Source organism: Papio anubis, chromosome 2, assembly GCF_008728515.1.
Source record: "Papio anubis isolate 15944 chromosome 2, Panubis1.0, whole genome shotgun sequence".
NCBI classification, from domain to species: Eukaryota; Metazoa; Chordata; class Mammalia; order Primates; family Cercopithecidae; genus Papio; species Papio anubis.
The window spans coordinates 17,092,203-17,113,805 of record NC_044977.1 but is presented as its reverse complement, the minus strand read 5'-3'; the positions used below and the strand labels follow the sequence as shown (position 1 = coordinate 17,113,805).

The following is a 21,603-nucleotide window of genomic DNA, read 5'->3' as shown; positions in this document are numbered from 1 at the left end:
CTAAATGAGGAGAGGCCACGTAGAGAAAGGCCCTGGAAGAGGAGGGGCTATCTTGGACATTCCAACTCAAGTCAAAGCTCCCAGTGGAATTCAGCTACATGAGTGATGGCTGTTTATTGCATATTAAGCAGAACTACCTAGCTGAGCCCTGAAAAAAAATAAATCATTGTGGTTTTAAGCCAATGCATTTTGGGCTGTTTTGTCTCATAGCAATGGATAACAGAAACATATGCCTTATTTATATTTATCTCTACCACTTAAGAAGGTGATTAAGAAATAATAAATGCTCAAAAACATCAATAGTTTGGGGCTGGAAGCAGTGGCTCACCCCTGCAATCACAGCACTTTGGGAGGCCAAGGCAGGAGAATCGCTCGAGCCTAGGAGTTCAAGGTTGCAATGAGCTATGGTCACACCATTGCACTCCAGCCTGGGTGACAGAATAAGGCCCTGTTTCTAAAAAAAAAAAAAAAAGTGCAGATTATTTAATTGTTTTCACAGAATAGATGAGAAGAAAAATAATGATACACTCATTTTTTCTTTTCCTATTATATATGTGGTCACATTTCTACTCATACTACATTTTTCTCATATAAGTTTGAATTAGTTCGACCTTTTGATTACATGTAATTCAGAGATTGTTTGTGAGATAAGTTATGAATAGATGGCAATAAAAGCAATGATAAAATTCTCATCAGAGGAAAGAAAGGGGCAACATGCAACATCAAGAACACGTAAAAGTAAGTACTCTAAAATGAACACTGGTGGTAGTGCACTATACATATCTTTAAAATAATGTAGTCTCCACATCCACTCTGACATTTCTTTTGTTTGTAAATAGCAATTCATTATATTTAACTAGAATCAGGCATGTTGCTTGTTTTTAATAGTTTTACATGTATTTTATTTTTAGGTGACTATAACCACTACTTTATAAATTTAAAAAAACACCTGATTTTGAGGTTTGTAAGCCATAGATATAGAATTCAAACTTAATCCTTCCAATTTCTGCCATCCACTACAAGATGATAAACAATTGTTCTGTACTGACTCCCTCATGTTTCTGCAATCAGATAAAGGATAATAAAGATAACAAGCCATAAATATACACACGTAGAAGCTCTAGATAAACAGATGCTGCTTAACATTTGTCCAAAACTATCCTTACCAAATCACAGAAGAAATTTTAAGGCATATAAATAAGAATAAAATTTCACACCAAGCATATTAAGTAAAAAAATATGTAGACATCATGGTTGGTTACTTTAATTCTGTGGTAAATGCCGTAAAGGAATACAAATATTTAGTAATAGCAAATCACACAAATTCTTAGATTAAATAAGTCTTTGAATATTTAAAAAACTGTAAAACTGTATTATTTTTATCAATGGTTAATCACTACCTAATTTAAAATATGGTAAAACTGATGTGATTATTACACATATTGCATGCCTGTACCAAAAAAACTACATGGTTTCTCTGTGCAATACATTTTATCCTTAGATCTTATTGTCTTCTCCACTTAACTGGATAATTATCCATATGTATAAATTTTTCTTTAGTGCACTGATACGGTTTGACTCTGTGTCCCCATCCAAATCTCATCTTGAAATTCTGGGGAAGGGGCCTAGTGGGAAGTGATTGAATCATGGGGATCGACTTCCTTTTTGCTGTTCTCGTGAGAGTGAGTTCTCATGAGATCTGGTTGTTTGAAAGTGTGTGGCATTTCCCCCTTTCTCTCTCTCTCTCTTCCTCTGCCAGGGTAATGCATGCATGTTTCCCCTTCGCCTTCTGTCATGATTGTAAGTTTCCTGAGGCGTTCCAGTAGTGCTTCCTGTTAAGCCTGCAGAACTGTGAGCCATTTAAACCTCTTTCCTTCAGAAATAACCAGTCTCAAAAAGTTCTTATAGCAGTGTAACAAACTAATACATGCACTTTCCAATGTAAAATATCTTTAGATCCTACCTCCAGGATCATTTATGGTTTAATTTTTCTCTGTTATAAATATTTGTTATAAGTGAACAAAATTTTGATAAACTATAATGATAACCTGTATTAATAAACTTGAATGAAACATAGTTTAATGATTAAAAGCATAGGAAAGCTGATTCATGCTTTGTAAAATATATACTATAGACTTCTCATGCAAATATTAATATTCTCCAGTTACAAAACATAATTATCACTGGCAGCTCTAGTGAAATTTTCAAGAGTCAAGAACTCAAGTGTTTTATAAACAGATAAAACCTTTAAAACTTCACATATATTACCTATAACTCTTACGTCATACAGATATGTTTTTCTTATTTATTCTCATCCTTTTTAATGAATGTGAATATAACATCAACAAAGAAATCAATAAATTCAAGCTGGTGCTATAGAAAATACCCTCTTAAGAAGTTTTCATTGAGAGGGAAATATCTCCAGTATATTACTATTTACCATGAAATAATTTTATTTGTATATTTGTGTTTTGATTATGAGTCCTAAATCTAAACATAATCAAATGTATGCTCTTTATTGGGGGGCATATAAAAATTCTGAATGTATATACTTATTAGGTAAATAAGCCTTCATAAAGTGAATTACATAAAAAGTGAAAAATGCTTCATCTTGAAAATAATAGTTACTTCATTGTTATAACAATGTGAAAGGAATAGTTCTAAACCTAACTAGCATTGTGTGATGTTAATATTTCCTGACAATTAGATGTTACACAAATACTACTATTAAAATGAAAAGCTAATGTGTTATATGGTGGAAAATTCTATGTAATAATACCAAAAGATTAATTAAGCTCTGATCAGGTCAATATTCAACCACCAAACATCATACATAACACCCGTATAAACTAGCTTATACATTTTTGAAATATACATGAACTCCTTTTATTTAAATATAATTCTATTTAAATACAATTTAAGTATTATAATTCAATATGATAGAAATAATTATTGCTAACTGTCTTTAAATGTCATATTTCTATAAACCATAAAAATGTGAACACCAGGGAAATCACTATTTTGAATTGCTTCTTGTTGCTGTTGTTGATGCTGCTTTCCTTTATAAAAATTAGGTGGTTACAGCAATTCATATTGTTTAACTACTTTACTGAAAGCATTTTGGCACACTTTCATATACCTTTCCAGGAGAAAAATGACAGCAATTTTCTTATAGTTAATATGAATCAATTTTTTTTGCAATTTATTATCAGGTATACCACTCAAAAATGTATTATTTGAAATAAATGTATAACATTTACTTTTAATAAATCATCATTTTGAAAAGATCAGTGAGATGATGGATATATTAACTACTTTGATCAGTATACATTATATGTATCAAAACATTAGTACACACCCATGAATATGTACAATTACTATTTGTTAATTTAAAAAATAAAACTTTTAAAAAATCATTTAAATGCAAGATAAATTATTTAAATGTTTGTTTCTTACCATGGCAAGAACCCTCAATTTCTTCATATCCTGTACTGCAGATGCACCTTCCAAGAGGAACCAGCCAATCTCCATCAGCTCCACAATACAGTTTAGGAGTGTCACGCTCTTCAGCACTCTTCACACAAGAACCCCGTACTTCAACCAAAGAGGAGGAATCAACCCTTGGAATGGTATCAGGAAACATGGCCAAGTTACGAACAGTGAAGGGGCACTTCTTGTAGAAAACACGGACTGAAACCAGGGCAATGCATGCCCCAATGTCTTGAAATGCCAGATAAAATCCTTTCCTTTCTATAGGCCCCACCTCACGAATTTCAGTGTTGAGTTTGAGGATGCGATCGCCCAAATCCATCTGGGTAAAACTCTCATCAGCAGCAATTGTGTCGATCTTTGTATACTGGTTTGGCTTGAATTTAATTCCGTGGGACTCATCTGATTCCATATAAAACAGATTAAATGTTTCCTTGCAAGTCCCCAAGACCCATGGGATGCTGTTACAATCCCTCAATGTGAATTTCATTTCCACGTAAATTTTCTGCGCTGCATCACGGGAGATCCAGTTTGTACGAAGCCAGTTGTTTTGGTTTGGTTCCATTACATTACATACCTGGTATGTGTGAATGGGCCTATTATGTTCATCCATTTCAGTGATGGCATCCCACTGCAAAAACGGGAAAAAGTCATTAAGTGATTTTAAACTACAGTGATTAAACAGAAATGATTACTTACAATTGTTTTTTTTTGTTTTACCAAAATAAAAAAGAGTTAAAAGGATACAAATGAAGCTATTCAAAGCAACAATGCGACAGCATTTTAACCGTGAGCCTTTGGTTAAAAGAATGGGTTCTAGAATCAGCTGTCCTGTCTTGTCTTCTTACACATGAATTGCATGACAACTGTATTTAATATCTAGTTTCCTCAACTGTAAAGGAGCTGATAATAGTACCTGTTTCACAGGGTTGTTGTAAGGTATAAATTAGATAAATACAAGTACAGCACTTCAGACAGTTCCTGGCATATTATAAGAACATGAAATAGCATCCATTATCTTATCAAAACAACTAAATACATAAAAAATGCACTTTGGGTTTCCCATCTTTCCTCATATACAATTTGCCACAAATTGTGGTCTGTTTTCTTTGCCAATATTCAATTAAATATTTACATGACCATTTAAATAGAAAACAGACATAGATAAGGCCTTAGACTTATTCAATATTTATCAGGCACTCCCATACCCTGGACACTGGAAATACAGCAATTAACAAGCTGAACAAAAACTGTCTGCCTTTATAAAGCTTACTTTAGAAGGAAGAGAGACAATTAAAAAGTAGAAATGAGTAAAACTAAATAATATGGTAGAAAGTACAATGGGGAAAAATGGGGCAAGGAGATTGAGGGTTATAATTTTAAGTGGATGTCTAGAAAAGGCTTACTCAAGTAGTGACATTTAAGCATTGTCTTAGACATGAGACAGTGAAACTTGCAAAGGGGAAGCAGTAAATACAAATAACCTGAGGCAGGAGTGTGTAGGTATATTTGAGGAACAGCCTAAGTGGGCACTGAAAGCCCATTAAGTACTAAGAACAGAGGGTCAGAGAGCAGCCAAATCAAAAGTCTTTATTAAGCATTTTAAGTCCTTTGGCTTTTACTCTGAGATAGATCACTGGATTATTTTCACTTCTTTGTGTTTATGTACAAGCAGTTTGCGACTTGATTGCATGGAAAGACTTTGTCTGTTTTTAAGAGATTTAATAAAAATATCTGAGTACCCTGAAAGCAGTTACGATTATCAATATTTATTCATTTAACGTTGCATACTTCTATACTGTAAATTTAGATTATAACTCCATTTTATTTGTATAGTTATAATTGATCATTTTCAATACATGTAAAACATTCAGGTAACCTTATAGCATGTTTGGGAACACATGCTAGTCATCAGAGTTTATCATTTCTATTTGAGTATACTGAAAATGACAAATGGTTTGCTGTAGTGAACAAGGGTGAATAAGGGTTCTATTCGTTGATAACATACTTCAGTTATTTATAATAAGATTATTTAACACATTCTGTTTGCAGTTTCTCATTTTAACTGGCTATAGAGAGTTACTAAATCAAGGCCAGTTGAATTTCATTAGTATACTTTCTAACAGAATGCCTACTTTCCTCTGTATATAGGACCATTATGACACAAAGTATTTTTAATTAACTACTGTACATTTCTAGAATAATTTATATTATCCATCATGCAAACTTAAACACAATATTTATCCAAAAAGTATTTTTTGCAAGTTCCTTGCTTGAAATCCAGAGGGCATTTTCCAGAGAAAACAATGAATTCCTTTCAACTGTATATTTAATTTTACAAAATACACACATTTTTTATCAGGGGTGATTCAATAATCTCAAGGGAATATACATGAGATTTCCCATCTAAATGCCTTTCATCCTAATGTATAACGGGTCTTACATTACTCTGAGGACACTTAAAGGCAAACCAGCACTATCACAGCTCATTGGAACCACAATACAATCATTCTAAATGTAATTGTGAATCAAGATAATAGTAAAAAATATGATATACTTTTAAACTGTCAAAATCAATATCTAAAAATCTAAGTATTTTACCCATAGGAGAGCATCTACTCATCCAATGATGATTTTTATTTTGAATACATTTATAATTAGAGTTGATTTCATTTATCAGGGACTGCATATACATCATTATTAATGTCTATACTACATACTTTACTCTCCCATATAGGAGTAAATAACTATATTCCCAGTAAATTCTGCTTTAATTAGTATCTTCAGGCTACATTGCTTCATAGTAATAGAAAGCATTAACCATGTTCATTAAGAAATCAACTCTGAAAAGATGAGATTAACTTTAACTCAAATATGAAAAACTTTGAAAATATCATTTATGAAATTAGAACATTTCCTTATTTACAAATACATTCAGTTGGGGTAATGTTCAGAAGAAGAGGAGGGTCTGAAGTGAAAAAAATATATGTATTCTCTAATCAGAACTGATATAAATCAAGAAATACAGAAGTACCAAAATATACACAGATATTTGGAAATGTGATTCTTCTCAAATACAGTGCATAAATACATAACAAAATGATGCATACTGTTTTACACTAAGTTTGTGATGTTTGATGAAAAATCATGTTTCTTCTTTTACTTAAAATAAAATAAATTAGAATTAGATTTAGGTACCAAAAGAGTCAAAACAGACATAATTGGTAAATTTCTTCTTATTCAAGAATATAGAAAGTAATATATATTAGATATACAAATTTGGATCTGATTCCCTAAAACAAGAATGTAAATTCAAGATTGATATAGATCTAAATGCCTATGAAATTTGCCATAAAATATAACATCAGTAGATATAGAAATCATATCACATTTCAGGCATACTTTTCCTTTGGAAATACTGCATTTATATATAAAGACCCCTGAACACAGGTTTAAGCTATGCAGGTCCACTTAGAAGTGAATTTTCTTCAGTCTCTGCCACCTCTGAGACAGCAAGACCAACCCTTCCACTTTCCCCTACTCCTCAGCCTAGTCAACATAAAGTCAACAAGGATGAAGGCCACTTTATGATCGTCCATTTCCATTTAGTGAATAGTAAATATATTTTCTCTTATGATTTTCTTTTCTTTTTCTGAGATAGGGTCTCACTCTGTTACCCAGGTTGAAGCAAAGTGGTGCAATTTCAGCTCACTGCAACCTCCATGTCCCAGGCTCAAGAAATTCTTTTACCTCAGCTTCCAAAGCAGCTGGGACTACAGGTGTGCACCACCACGCCCAGCTAATTTTTTGTATTTTTGGTAGACATGGGATTTTGTCATGTTGCCCAGGCTGTTCTCAAACTCCTGACCTCAGGTGATCTACCTGCTTTGGCCTCTCAAATTTCTGGAATTACAGGCATAAGTCAGCATGCCCAGCCATGATTTTCTTAATAACATTTTCTCTAGCTTACTTTAAGAATACAGTATGTATAATATATAACATACAAACTATGTGTTAATCAACTGTTTATGTTCTCAGTAAGGCTTCTGATCAACAGTAGACTACTAGCAGTTAAATTTTCTGGACAGTCAAATGTTATACATGGATTTCAATAACACATAGGTCAATCTCCATGCTGTTCAAGAGGTCAATTTTAACCTTTTAGTTATAATTTCAAGTGTTAAAATAAATAGGGTCTCTAAAAAGTAGAGATCCCAAGGTAAGAATATGAGTATGGCAGCTCACATACACATGCCTAAATATTTTTAAATGATAAATCTTTTTTTTACTTGTATAAATATATATATAATACATATTACATTAATTACTACTACAAGTTACACTAATATATTGCATATTGGTGAAGTCAGGGCTTTAGTGTACCCATGCTGGAATAAAGTACATTGCACCATTAAGTAATTTTTCATCACCCACCCCACTTTTACCCTTTCACCTTTCCAAGCCTCCACTGTCTGTTATTCCACAGTGTAGACCTACATGTACACATTACTTAGCTCCCACTTATAAATGAGAACATACAGTATTTGTCTTTCTGTGTCTCAGGTGTTTCATTTAAGATAATAGCCTACAGTTCCATTATTTAAATTAGATCAAACTTAAAATATATAGTATCAGTCTACTTTGTAAAGATACTTTCATAACAACCTGACAGTCCAGTTTCATATTTAAAATACTTGGACTCCTAAGAACCCCATGGCAGCATGTGGTGGCCTATAGAGAGCCAGCGCTTAACCTCAGTTAATCCCACTTCTCTGCCCTTACCTGACTCTAGCTCTATCTCACATCCTGAGAGATTTCACATATGCACATATATGAGCATCTCATACACAAGCTGTCTTTTCCCTGTTTCAAAAAGCTGCCAACTTTAGTCCTCCAGTCGACTTAGGCTGAGCACACCAGTGTCACAGAGCACCCTTTGGAGGATGAATCCCAGCAAGAATCTGTGAAGCTCCTAAAAGTAGACTTGAGGCCATTTGAGCAAGAAAGTCTAGGGTCTTGAATACCTGTGCTATGGTATAGAAAGAAACCATAAGATCTAAGTGGCATATCTTCTTATCCTTCAATGCCATATCTTCATGAAGAGGAGTGTAGCCAGAGGAGTGAATGGGCAAGACCATCTAAAGCTCTAGCATGAAGTAGAGGCTTCCCTTCCTGGGTCTAAAGAGGATCATAATCCTTTTTAAAATCCAATTTGGACTGTAAGATTACTGGAATTTTTCTTTAATAGTAAAGAGAGTCAAAAACCTATGCTTCACTTCATTATTAGGTAGTTAGTGTAAACATTTACTTTAAAAGCCTTTTTTTAAAACTTCATAAAGTACTTTGTCAACTCTACACATCATGTGTTAATAAGCAACTAACAATATTTAGTGAATCTATAGTATCTGTAAGTTCTATGAGGGAAGTAAAAAAGATGATATAAAGTTTGCTCTCATTGGACTTGTTTATAATACATTTAAGGTAATAAATTTTAAAAACCTAATTGATAGCACAGGTTTGAGTGTAACAATCTAATAGCTTATATAGTAAAATATAGTAAGTGTTCAAAGGGCAGCAACACTCATGAACTGGAGTTGCTTGGAAGGCTCAGCCAAGAAGCATGCACTGGACTTGAACCATAAAGAATTACAAAATTCAATAAGCCAGAGGAAGGAAAGTGAATAGAAATTAATTTATAAAACTAAGCTATATGCATATACTTTTGGACAACTCTAGTTCTGTCCCACGTAAAGTTCCTACCCCTATTTAAAACAAACATATAATTTATTATCCAACTGTGAAACACTTAGATGTACATAAATCTGGTAAATGTACAAATTACAGGATAAAGTATATTATCAAACCAGTTATTAATTTTGCTATTGGTCACTTCTGTCAGCTGCTAGCTTTTACATAATAGGTAATGAACACAAAACATTACAACTCCTCAATCACATGTATGCTTTTTAAGAAAAATTTTATGTAGGACTTACAATAAAACACTAACATATAATGTAGAAAAGAGCTAAATAAAGCAAATTAAATCATACATGTTTCTGCAGGGGAGAAAATCTTCCAAATTATTTCTGTTTTCATGACCTATATGAGTAGAACAAAGAACTATATGGGTGAGCTGTTTTTTGGATCGAGGAGTGGACAGATGGATTACAAAGAGATGGATGGAAAAGTTTTGTAACTAAGTGTCCTGCTCAACGAGAAGTTTTGGTTAAGCAAGAATCAGTTGTACTCCAAGGAGTTCTTTCTTTCAAATACTACAGCGTTACCTTCGATGTAATGATCTTTAAGGCCACTATTTATATACTGAATTTATATTCATCAAAACTTTTTCACAAATGCTAACTGATGTGGTCTTCATCAGTCCAATAAAACAAGACAGGTATTTTTATTTTCATGATAACAATAAGGAATCCAATACTCAATAATAAAATTAATTACCCAGTGTTTCATGGACTAGAATTAGAACTAGGTCTTCTAACTTTATTTTATGTATTGTATGATGTTAAGGCCTCTTACAAAGCTTGCTGGGAGGAGATGGTATGGGTGGAGAGACTGCACCTCTCATTGCTAGCCAATTATTAGAGACAGCAAAGAGCTGGGCCTGGAGCACGGGCTTCATATGCAAGCCTGCCCCTCCCAAGTCTACAGCCCCAAATTTTTCCTTATGATGTGTTACTTCACACATCAAGCCAGTATTTCCCCTGCCCTAGATGATCGATCATAGGGCAGGTATCAGGCACTTATAGACCACCCCACTGCCCAAATTCCACAGGAATTTTTCAAACTAAGCAAACATCAAAGTGTTTACTTTGCCCCACCCTGTCTTTCCCTCAGAAACCCTAGAAAAGGCTCTAGCCTAGATTGCCCCTCACTCCTGTCTTCTACCACCTGACCAAAACACAGTGGCTCCCCTGTGGCCCTGAATGGCATGCACTGGCGCCCTCTCTGGGACTTACGAGTAAAATAAACTTCTTTCCAAGCCTTGTTCTCATTTCCTCCTACGACCACAGTGACTTTATCACACTGTATTCCACATGTACATCTTAGAATGAATAAGCTGTTATATAGATCTTAAGACAATCCTCCTGGCATCCTGTCGAAGGACAGCTGATTCTTGCTTAACCAAAAGCTTTCATTGAACAAGAGACTCTGGCAAAATTTCCTCATATAGTCATTCCTTGATCCAAAAAAAGGATTCATAAAATGACCGTAAGACGAAATGAGTCTCTCTGTTCTATTTATCCAGGACATAAGAAGAGATGTAGTTTGCAAGATATTCCATTCTGTAGAAGCACGTATAATTCGATTTTTGCTTTACTGAGCTCTTTTCTACTTTCTATATTGGTGAGTTATTTTATATATTGACATTTTAAATATTACATGAAAAACATAAATTAAAAAAAAAAAACACTAGATAGAGGAACTGGGATATTTTAGTTCAGTGCCCATTATGTAAAAGCAAGCACCTGACCAAACTGACCAACTTAGTACAGATTTAATAACAAAAGTATTTATAATGACATATATAATTTACAGATCCTTATATATTAGGGTTCTCTAAAAACCCTTCGCCATCAACATATAAATTTTCATTTCCATAGCAAGCTAAATAAACTAGGTCAAAAAGCCAAGTTTTAAAATTTTATGGTATAATAATTTACTAATATCAATGATTAATAATATAATTTTAATATATTATTTGTATTATAATACAATTTTATTATTTATAACAAAGTTTTATTATATTATAAATACAATTTCATTATATAATTATTAATCATACTAATACACAATTTTATGATAAATATACATTTATTGTATTATTAATATATTTTAAATATTTTATAAAATAAACACAGCATATTATATATAATATAGATTGTGTATGTTATCTGTATTTATGTATACAGTATATTATATATTATATAATATACAGAATCTATATTATATAGTATAATATACAGGAAAATACATATTATATAATATACAGATTTTTTTTTTTTTTTGAGATAGAGTCTTGTTCTGTCGCCCAGACTGGAGTACAGTATTATGATCTTGGCTCACTGCAGACTCCACACCCTGGTTCAGGCAGTTCCCCTGCCTCAGCCTCCCAAGTAGCTGGGATTACAGGTGCACGCCACCACGCTTGTCTAATCTTTTTGTATTTTTAGTAGAGACAGGGTTTCACTATATTGGCCAGACTGGTCTCAAACTCCTGACCCCTCAGGCAATCCGCCCCCCTCAGACTCCCAAAGTGCTGGGATTATAGGCGTGAGCCACCTTGCCCGGCAATATAGAGAATCTTAATAGTACAGATTTAATGACAGATTCATTTATAATGATACAGATATTTATAATAACGACAGATTTAATTATTTTAAACCTGTAATAGCTACAATTACCAAACTTACGTACATCTAAATATTTCACAGCTAAAGAGTAAGTTATATGTATATTTGTTTTAAAAAGGGTAAAAAGTTTTATTTCCTGGATATACATGGTGAGGACTAAAGTTGCCAAAAGTGTGCGCACAAAGATTCGTGTTTTGGGGGCTGTATCATTTGAAGTGAATATTTGTTAGAAGTGATAGGAAATGTGAATAGCTATGAGCAATAATTAATCTATTTAATATTTATGCCTGAGGATTCTCTAAAACCCCTTCTCCATCCACATATGAATTTTTGTTTCTATGGCAAGCTAAATAAACTAGGCCAAAAACCTGGATTCCTTTTGGGTACAGAAAGTCAGAACAAGGAAATTAATTCTTAAAGCAACTGGCAGTCACTGAGGAATCAGATGGCTTTCTTTTCTTGGAGAGCAAAATAAGGCAATCAAACAGCCTTTTTAGGCAAAGAATATTCAGATAATATGCCGGCAAATGGACACATACATCCAAAGTTCTTACATAAATCTCTCAAATTTATATCTTCTTCCCTCTGAAAACCTTTAGCATTCAACAGAAATATAAACTTTTATTTCCAAAATAAATTTTGAAATTTTAAAATAGGAGCAGATAGTTTGTTTCTTAGCACAGAATGGACTACTGGAAAGCTAATTATATTTTCAAAAGGCAGGGGTAAGTCCTGATAACATACTCAAAACACAGAGCAAAAGAAAAGAGCAATGACCTTCAGACCAATGTGCTCACCTCTGTATCGCAGAGAGAAAAGGGAGGGGGAAGTCACACCCTAGATGCCTTAGGACCTTAAACAGGTGCAAGGCTGGTCTGATTTAAGGAAATGAAATATCAGTTAAAACCAATCTTAAATATGCTGATAGTAGGAAACAGAAAAGGAAGTATTCTAATAACATGGAAGACTGGGACTGCTGGAGAAACGTATTTCCGTCTTTCCCTGTGCTTCCTAAATGTGTGTGTGTGTGTGTGTGTGTGTGTTTCTGAAATCTCTTTCCTCTCTTTCCTTTTCTGTATTGATTTTTGTTAATTACATGCTGTAAGACCATGTCCTCGAATACTAAAACTATTAAGGCCTAAATTTATTTCTACATCAATTTCTAACAGATTCCAGTTATAGACTAAAAAGGACATAAATATGTGGAGATAATATTTTTCTTGATTATTTTTCTTCAGAATGTTTATTTATAATAAATATATAAAGGGAGAATAGTCATGGAAAATAGAATATAACAAATGACCATTTGAAAGATACAGAATCCAAAAGACCAAATGCGTTTTTAAATTAGCTAGCATTACACTGGTAGATGATTAATATGGAAATGATACAGCATATTCAGATCTTTTTCCCAAAAGTAAAAGACAATTTAAAGATAGATTAAAACAACATACAACAACAAAATCATAACAAATCTATAATTTCTAGCCAGGTTTTTTATATAATATGTTCTCAATGTTTTGTAGTATATGCCAATAACCATTCCTCCAAATCAACTAAATTTAAATGGGAAAGACAGCCAAAAAGGGAAATAAAATCTTCAACTTCATTCTAAGATTAAGAATGCAGAATGGCTGAGAATGAAAAGTTGCAAAATGGCACATATGTTATTTGTTCCAAACATTCTTCATCTTACCTTGCATAAGCCAAATAAACTAAAGTTGTTGAATGTACAGGGGGATCTCATTGTATAATTCTGCAGTGGCTTAATTTTTAAACCATATGTACCTAATATTCTGTATCAAAGTAAAGCCTGTGAAAGAGGTCTTCTTATTCTAATATTATATTTTCCTCAGAACTACTTAAATATTCACTTTGTATCAATATACTGACATAAACTTAGAAAATTAGTGCCCAGAATTCTGCTGCTAGGCATGTAGTTAATAACATAAATCTGTTTTTGCAGCAGCAAAGTGAAGGCTTTGCATTTAAATTATAACTAGTTTTGGCGAATAAAACAAGAAGTGAAATGCATCATGTGCAGATACATTTCTATTTCACTCTGGGCAAACTTAAAACTTTTTTATTAACACTACAAAGATATTTAATAAAAAAGGTAAGAATTCAGTGGTATATCTAGAAGACAACTGCTGAGTCTAAGTAAGTTTTACAATTAATTTTTTTTACTTTTGGTGGATTTGTCCTATTAACAGGATTAAAATACTATAGCAATAAGGATAATTTCTGCTAAGAAGGAATAGATTATCCCATAAAACTGTCACATATTCTGAAGATTAAATTTATTAAACAGTTCGTCTTCTGTATGTCCAAAAGGCCTTAAATGGCTTAAAAATTGAGATTCTTACTTAAATAATAAATAAAATATTGCAAATGTTATCTTTGAAGATTTATAGGATTTCTAAATAAAGGGATTGGAAATATTTATCTTAATTATCCTGTCTTATATTCAACAATATACGAATACCATGCTAGTTATGTAAGACTTGCAAATACAGCAAGCACAGAAAAATAATCTCACGAACCACATTTAATTTGATTCTTGTATGGAGAATGAAGCATATTATCCTGATTTATGAAGAAGCTGATTTAAAGGAGGGAACTGACTCATCTGAGTTTACAAAGAAAACAGAAGAATCAACACCAAAAGTATGTGAAAAGTTATGCTGGACCACATGAAGGCTTTGAATCAAGATAAATTTACATAGAATGTAAGCTCTATTAGGACAAGGACATTATCTTTTTCATCATAGAGCTTCCCACACAAGCGTCCCATAGGATGTTCCCACACCAGGGATTGCAGTTGGTTCTTTATATTTGTTAAATATACAAATTAATAATAAGAAAGCTTAAATTATAACTAAAACAACTCTGAATGCTTCCACTAATTGGAGAGCTACTCCTGCTGAAGTCATGATTCTATATATCACATGAGATGGAAAATATGTAAACTTTTAGCAGTCTCCTAACCTAGTCATAGCATGACTCAGGCGAACACAGACACATCAGATGACTTAGCTGAAGCTTGCAAACATCACATCACTCATTGGACATTATGCTAGTGCACACAATTATAACTTAGGATGAAAACTCAGGTTTACAACTAAGAGGTACTTCCTCTGTGTGCGTGTGTGTGTGTGTATGTGTGTGAAGAGGCAGAGAAGAGGAAACTGGTGTTTAGAATATGTGTCTGTGTCAGGAGAGACAGTGAACTGAACAGGTGAAGTAATATCCAGGCTGCTGAGGAAGCATCCTTTAATGGAGAAGCACTTTAATAAAAAGAGGCTATTTACAGATCCAATAAAATCACTTACCTTTGCTGTAACTAACAATAAAGTCTATAGCCCTGACTCTGATTAACATTCTACTTAATTAAAAGGTACAATATTTGTGTATTAATGTATGAACTGATATAAACATCGTGTATGAAATAAATCTATATTCAAATTGTATATGTTCATGTACATTGATAGACAAAACTCCTGAGAGTGTGATGTCCTGTACACATTACAGAAGGAAATTACTAACGAAGGAGAAAGTATTTAGCATATTAAATGACGCTGAAAGATCCACTAAGATAAAGACCACTCAATGTATACTAGATTTTTAATAGGAAATTTATCAGTGACCATGACAAGAAAGTATTTGGTGGAGTGTTGGTTTGTACAGAAGCACAATCTTCACACATAAATCTGGAGAAGAGTGATTTCTTATTAAAGATATATAATACGGAGGCCGGGCGCGGTAGCACATGCCTGTAATCTCAGCACTTTGGGAGGCCAAGGCGGGTGGATCACGAGGTCAGGAGATCGAGACCATCCTGGCTAACACAGTGAAACCCTCCTCTACTAAAAATGCAAAAAATTAGCCGGGCGTGGCGGCAGCGCCTGTAGTCCCAGCTACTTGGGAGGCTGAGGCAGGAGAATGGCGTGAACCCGGGAGGCGGAACGTGCAGCGAGCTGAGATGGTGCCACTGCACTCCAGCCTGGGTGACTGAGCGAGACTCCGTCTCAAAAAAAAAAAAAAAAAGATATACAACATGGAAATAAAATTTGCAGAGAACCATTTAAGACTATGATTCTGTACCTACCTTATTAGGTTTTATTTTGGACCGTTAGTGTTGCTTTAATACTTCACGATGATACATGTTTTGACCTGGTTTTTCAAAATATATTAGACCTTCATATTTCAATTAAAATTATAGCTCTATTTAGGATTTCAGTTCTATGGGAACGGTTCTTGGAAGGTCAAAGCTTGCTTGACATCAGAATCCTACATGTGAAATTATATCCATGATCATCAGCCATTCCAATGGCTTTAAATGAAGTTGATCTGCATTAATTGACTTAACAATAGAAATTATAGGGTGCCAGATATGAAAATCTGACTTGAATAAAATTACAATAGGTTATATTATTTAATTTTGTATAGCATATTTCTATTTAGTGATTCTTGAACACCACATGTAAGCACATATATAAAGGGAAAATTCTCAAAGCAGAGGCATTATTCTTTTATAATAATTCCATGGTGCTGATTTCCAATTGTGAAAAATTATCTTAGAATATCAAATTAGTAGAAGTTAGAAGAGTTGTTTTAAACTGCTGACCCAGGTTGGGAATTTCTTCTACATTCCATTTTTTAATCTCATAAATTATTAATTACCCAGAGTGTAATTTAGATGTACTACATTCTTTCTGTAAAACTGCTTATAAAGAACCATATGCATTTATGTAGATTTGGTGAAATCACTACTGTGTAATAGGCCAAAAACAGTGTAATAAACTTACCCTATTATTTCAAACAAACTTTAGAAAAAGTTTCATTAATCTTTTCTTAAAGAAAATAAAAAAAAATATTCAAGGCTAACTAAATAACAATGCTTAATAGTCATTCGCTTAGCAAACTTCAAGGAAAAAAATCTATCCCTGAATATTGCACATTATATTCCACAGAATAGTAAACTAAAATTGGTGTTAGCATAGCAGTAAAGAACCTTATGATGCATCACACAGAGTTTTAAGGTAACATTGGGAACATAAATCTTTCAGCTCTGAAATACATTATATCGATCCAATGTACTTAGGTACTTTTGTACTTAGGTTCATTAAGTACTCGACAAAAATGATTAACTTCATATATACTTCTGATTAATCCAATATTCTTAAGAGAAAGAAATGATAATTTTATCAATAAATATTTATGAAATATTTTTTGAAGCTACTCTCAAAATACATAGGGGTGTGTGTATGTGTGTGTTTACCATTTTCTCTATGGAAGTTTACAATTTAAATCCAATTTAAAGTTTATAATTAAATCCAATAAGCAAAGCAATGCACATTTCCTAAGTGGTCAAGCATTAAAAGGACACAGAATTAAGCTAAAAGCTACACATAATTAGATATGGTTACCACAGGCAAATAGTTTACATCCAAAGTCAGTACACTTAAATGATCTAACATATACCTAACACAGCCAATATCAGAACAAAAATTAAATGTAATAGTTTATAGGTTAACAGAAAAATAATTATATACACCTGATAAAATAGAAAAACTGCATTGTAAACTACAGAAAATATTACAGAATGAGTCATAAAGATAAAAAATATTAAACAAGCATATAAATAAAAGGCATACAATACCTCATTACAGAAGACAAACGATACATGTCAATTATCAAACAATAATTGCTAAATATCCACTTTTGAAAGATAAAGACTCTCAGATCTTATAACAAACAAAATCCAACTGAAGTCTACGTGTCAGCTGCAGATCCATTCTCCTTCCAAAGTTCCTTCAAGAACATCAAGTTCACCTTTACTAATCAGAGTATTTAGTAGCAATCAGTCTCCTACGTCCAAACTTGATCACGAAAATCCATCAAAGTGCATAACAAAGGAACTTCCAATAATTAAAACACACACACACAATTGTTACTCAATTCTATGTTGTTAAGAAGGTAACAACTAAAACAAAATAATCCAAAACAGTTAAAATGGATTTCTAGAAAAAGATATTGGTACATGATAATCAATCATGAAAAACTTCGCAACATATGTAAACATTCTAAGAAGTTATTTAAGACACTGATCTAGTAATTCTGCTTCTAGAATTTTATCATGAGATAATAAAGTTTAAAAAATAATTGTGGAAAAGTAAAATGATCGAATATCATACAGTCAGTAAAATTCAGTGTGAAAAAGACATTCAATGACTTGGAAAAGTATTCATAATACAATGAAAAAAGCAATTATAAAACAATAAGTAAACTATAATAATTTTTAAAACATATATATTATAAAACATAATACATTAAGTTGTATATAATATATATCATCGAAAATTAGGCATCATATATTATATAATCTGTGTTACATAACGTGTTGAGGGGGTGTGTGTGTATTCATAGTATAGAAGCACACTCACAAAGCTGAGGAAAGTTCTCTTCCAAACCTGAAACAAGAGTGATTATTTTTCAAGGAGGGGATTATCAGTGAATTTTCTTTCTTCTTCATGACTTATGAATGTTTACATTTTTCATAATTTTTATGCATACACAGGAAAATGTGATTTTCCTAAGAGGTTAAAAATTAAAATGACACAGAATTAAGCGAAATGCTACACATAATTAAATGTGGTTCCCACAGGCAAGAAGCTTACATTAGAAGTCAGTATACTTAAAGAATCTAACATATACTTAACACAGTAAATATCAGAACAAAATTTAAAGCAAATGCAACAGTTTGTAAGTTAATGGAAAAATAAATAATTATATACACCTGAGAAAGCAGAAAAATCCCATTGTAAAAGAGAATGTTATTTTCCTTGTGTGAGCATAAAAATATGTCCTTTTCCTTGTGTCAGCATAAATCTCATCAGAAAAACAGTTTCCAAGCATAGAAAACTAAAGTATCCTTAATCAGTTCTAGAAAATTCATACAACTGTGATAATAAATACATAACAAACTTAGTTACTACAAAAAATCCACAAATCTCTCCCCTATAAAAAGTAGTAACAATAACAACAAAAACATTGCTTCAACTAATTTGGGAGCAGATACGTAATTACACCAAATTTCTAGGCAAGTGAACTTAAATAAATTCAACCAAATTTTTAAGAAACAGTAAATTTCTATCTGAGTAATCATTAAGTCATCGTCTCTCGGCTTCAGAGGCATTTTTCTGTACTCTGCTCTATGGCAGTAGGACTGAACCCCGTCAACCCACATTTCTGCTTTGCCAGCTGGCTCCTTATAGGGGTCTCACAAGACTTCCTGAATAAATGAAAGCACATCTGATGCCCTTGGACTGTAATCCGTATTAATATTAATGATGGGATATTTTAATGCTGTAAATAACAATTTCCTCCAGTTTTATCTATAAATTCAATTCAATTCTAATCAAAATACCAGTTTAACATTCTTTTAAAACTCAGTAAACTTACTGTAAAACTCAGAGAAAGAATAACATTTCAAGAATACCTAATTCATTCAATAAAAAGATCCTTGAGTAATAATTGTCTTACTGATATATAATATACTATAATTCTACAGTAATAAAATGTTGCGCACTAACACAGTAACAGAGAAATAGATCATGAAACAGAGGACAGAGCTCAAACAAGACCATGTTTACATGAGAAGTAAGTATCAAATAAAGTGTACATACGAAATCAGTGCAACTATTCTGGCTGTTCAGCAGCAAACTGGCTTACTGTATGAAGAAAAATAAAACTATCTCACTACATAAGCCCTTTATAAGAAGATTGATCCTCAAAGAATATTGATTTAAATATGAAAGGTAAAATTATACATTAATACATAGTATAAACAAATGTCGCTGAACAAGGGCTGGATAAAACTCCTTAAATAAAAATCTGAAGTACAAAATATAAAGAGAAAAATTGGTAAATTTGATTATGTAAAAAGTAAGGATTTCTACTCAATACCATAGATAAAATCGATAGATGACAGGTTTATATATGTTATTTGCAGCATCAATATCTGTAAGAAAAAATATAGACTCTATAAACAATCCTTGCAAATGGATAATAAGATAGCTTCTCCAATTTTTAAAAATACTCAAAGGTCATAAGGACATTTTCCAGAAGTAAGTCGAAACAACAAGTATATGAGAAGATTCACAAACTCATTAAAACATAAAGATACTGAAACAGCACTAGAATAACATTTTAGGCTCATTAGGCAAAAAATGAAAAAGTGATTTTTTCAAGTATTGTTAGGGACGTAGGTAAGAAGCCTTATACAGTGTTAAAGCAAACTAAATATGGCCTAAGAAAAACACTGTACTTCTATATTTGAGTCCTTGTGGATGAACTGTAACCTAGCTTAATAGGCAGACAAGATTGAAAACCTAACTTACAAATATGCGCCTGTAACAGTAACTGAGTCTAGGCCACTCCCAGAGTCCATACTTCAACCACTCAGAGGCTGCTAAGTGTTCAAACTGTGTTCAAATAAGGTAAATGCCAACCTGTAACCAATCTAGCTGTTTCTGAACCTCACTTCCGATTTCTGTACATCATTTCTCTTACTTGTCTATAATTTTTTTCTGACCATGAGAATCCCTGAAGTCTGTGAATTTTCCGTGATTCTGGGGGCTGCCCGATTCGTGAATTGTGCATTGCTCAATTAAACTCCTTTAAATTTAATTCAGCTGAAGTTTTTCTTTTGACAATACTACTGATGAAGTGAGTAGACTTTTGCAGCCATTACAGAGAGCAATCTGCTAGCACTTGAGTATGCATATACCCTACAACGTGCACATGCATACACACACTCACAAATACGTATATTCCAGGGAAAGAATTGTCAAGTCTATAACTGGAAACAGGTAAGTACATTCATCAGAGCATGTTTTGTAGTAACTGGAAACTGGAGATAATCATTAGGGATAAATAAAACATAGTGGATCTAAACCGTGAAACATTTGCATCAATCAGTGCTAAAAGAGTCAATGTACACCTAGCAACAAACACAGACTGTAAAACAAAGTGATGATGAAAAAACAGTAAGGATCAAAATCAGATCTACGGTACAATGTCATTTATAAAAACCAAAATAACATAGTCACAAAACAATTCACATTGTTTAATAATACATGCAAATTAAAGTTTCCCCCTCAAACACAGTAGAACAGTTGTCTAAGATGAACAAAGAGGAATGCGAGTAGAAAACAGTATTGAATAATAAATAAAGGCAAGAGAGGACTTGCATAGACCGATGATGATAATGTGGCACTGAAATAATCAGTTTTAACAGGCTGCTGTGATTGGACCTTCCAGCCTCAGGGGCCACCTCTTTTCCACAGAGTGATAAGATTACTGGATCTTCAATAATAATTGTACATCTTAAAATAACGAATAAGCATACTTGGATTGCTTGAAACACAAAAGACAAATGCCTGAGGTGGATATCCCATCGACCATGATGCGATTATTATGCATTACAAACCTGTGTCGAAGTATCTGATGTACCTATAATACATAAACCTACTAGGACCCACAAATATTAAAAATATGTGTATTTTTAATTTTCAAAAGACTATTGGATCTCACTTCTTATACATAAATAAACCATTCTAGAGACTTGGATGTCTGGGTAAAGGCACATGAAAAGACTGAGCTTCCTTCTCATTGTGGCAAATTGAAGAACAGATTTAAAGTATCTTGGAAATATGATATTATTTTACTCAAAGCCAGAGTT

The 21,603-nt window shown here is 32.8% G+C and overlaps 1 protein-coding gene across 6 annotated transcripts in view; it reads right to left on the bottom strand.

The window, feature by feature from the left end:
- EPHA6 (EPH receptor A6) overlaps positions 1-21,603 on the bottom strand; it is a 928,471-nt gene that overhangs the window by 761,399 nt on the left and 145,469 nt on the right. For all 6 annotated transcript variants that reach the window (XM_031661852.1, XM_031661826.1, XM_031661827.1 and 3 more), the window contains exon 3: positions 3,457-4,120. In XM_031661852.1, coding sequence (XP_031517712.1) covers positions 3,457-4,120 — 664 coding nt within the window. The remainder of the gene's footprint in view (positions 1-3,456; positions 4,121-21,603) is intronic.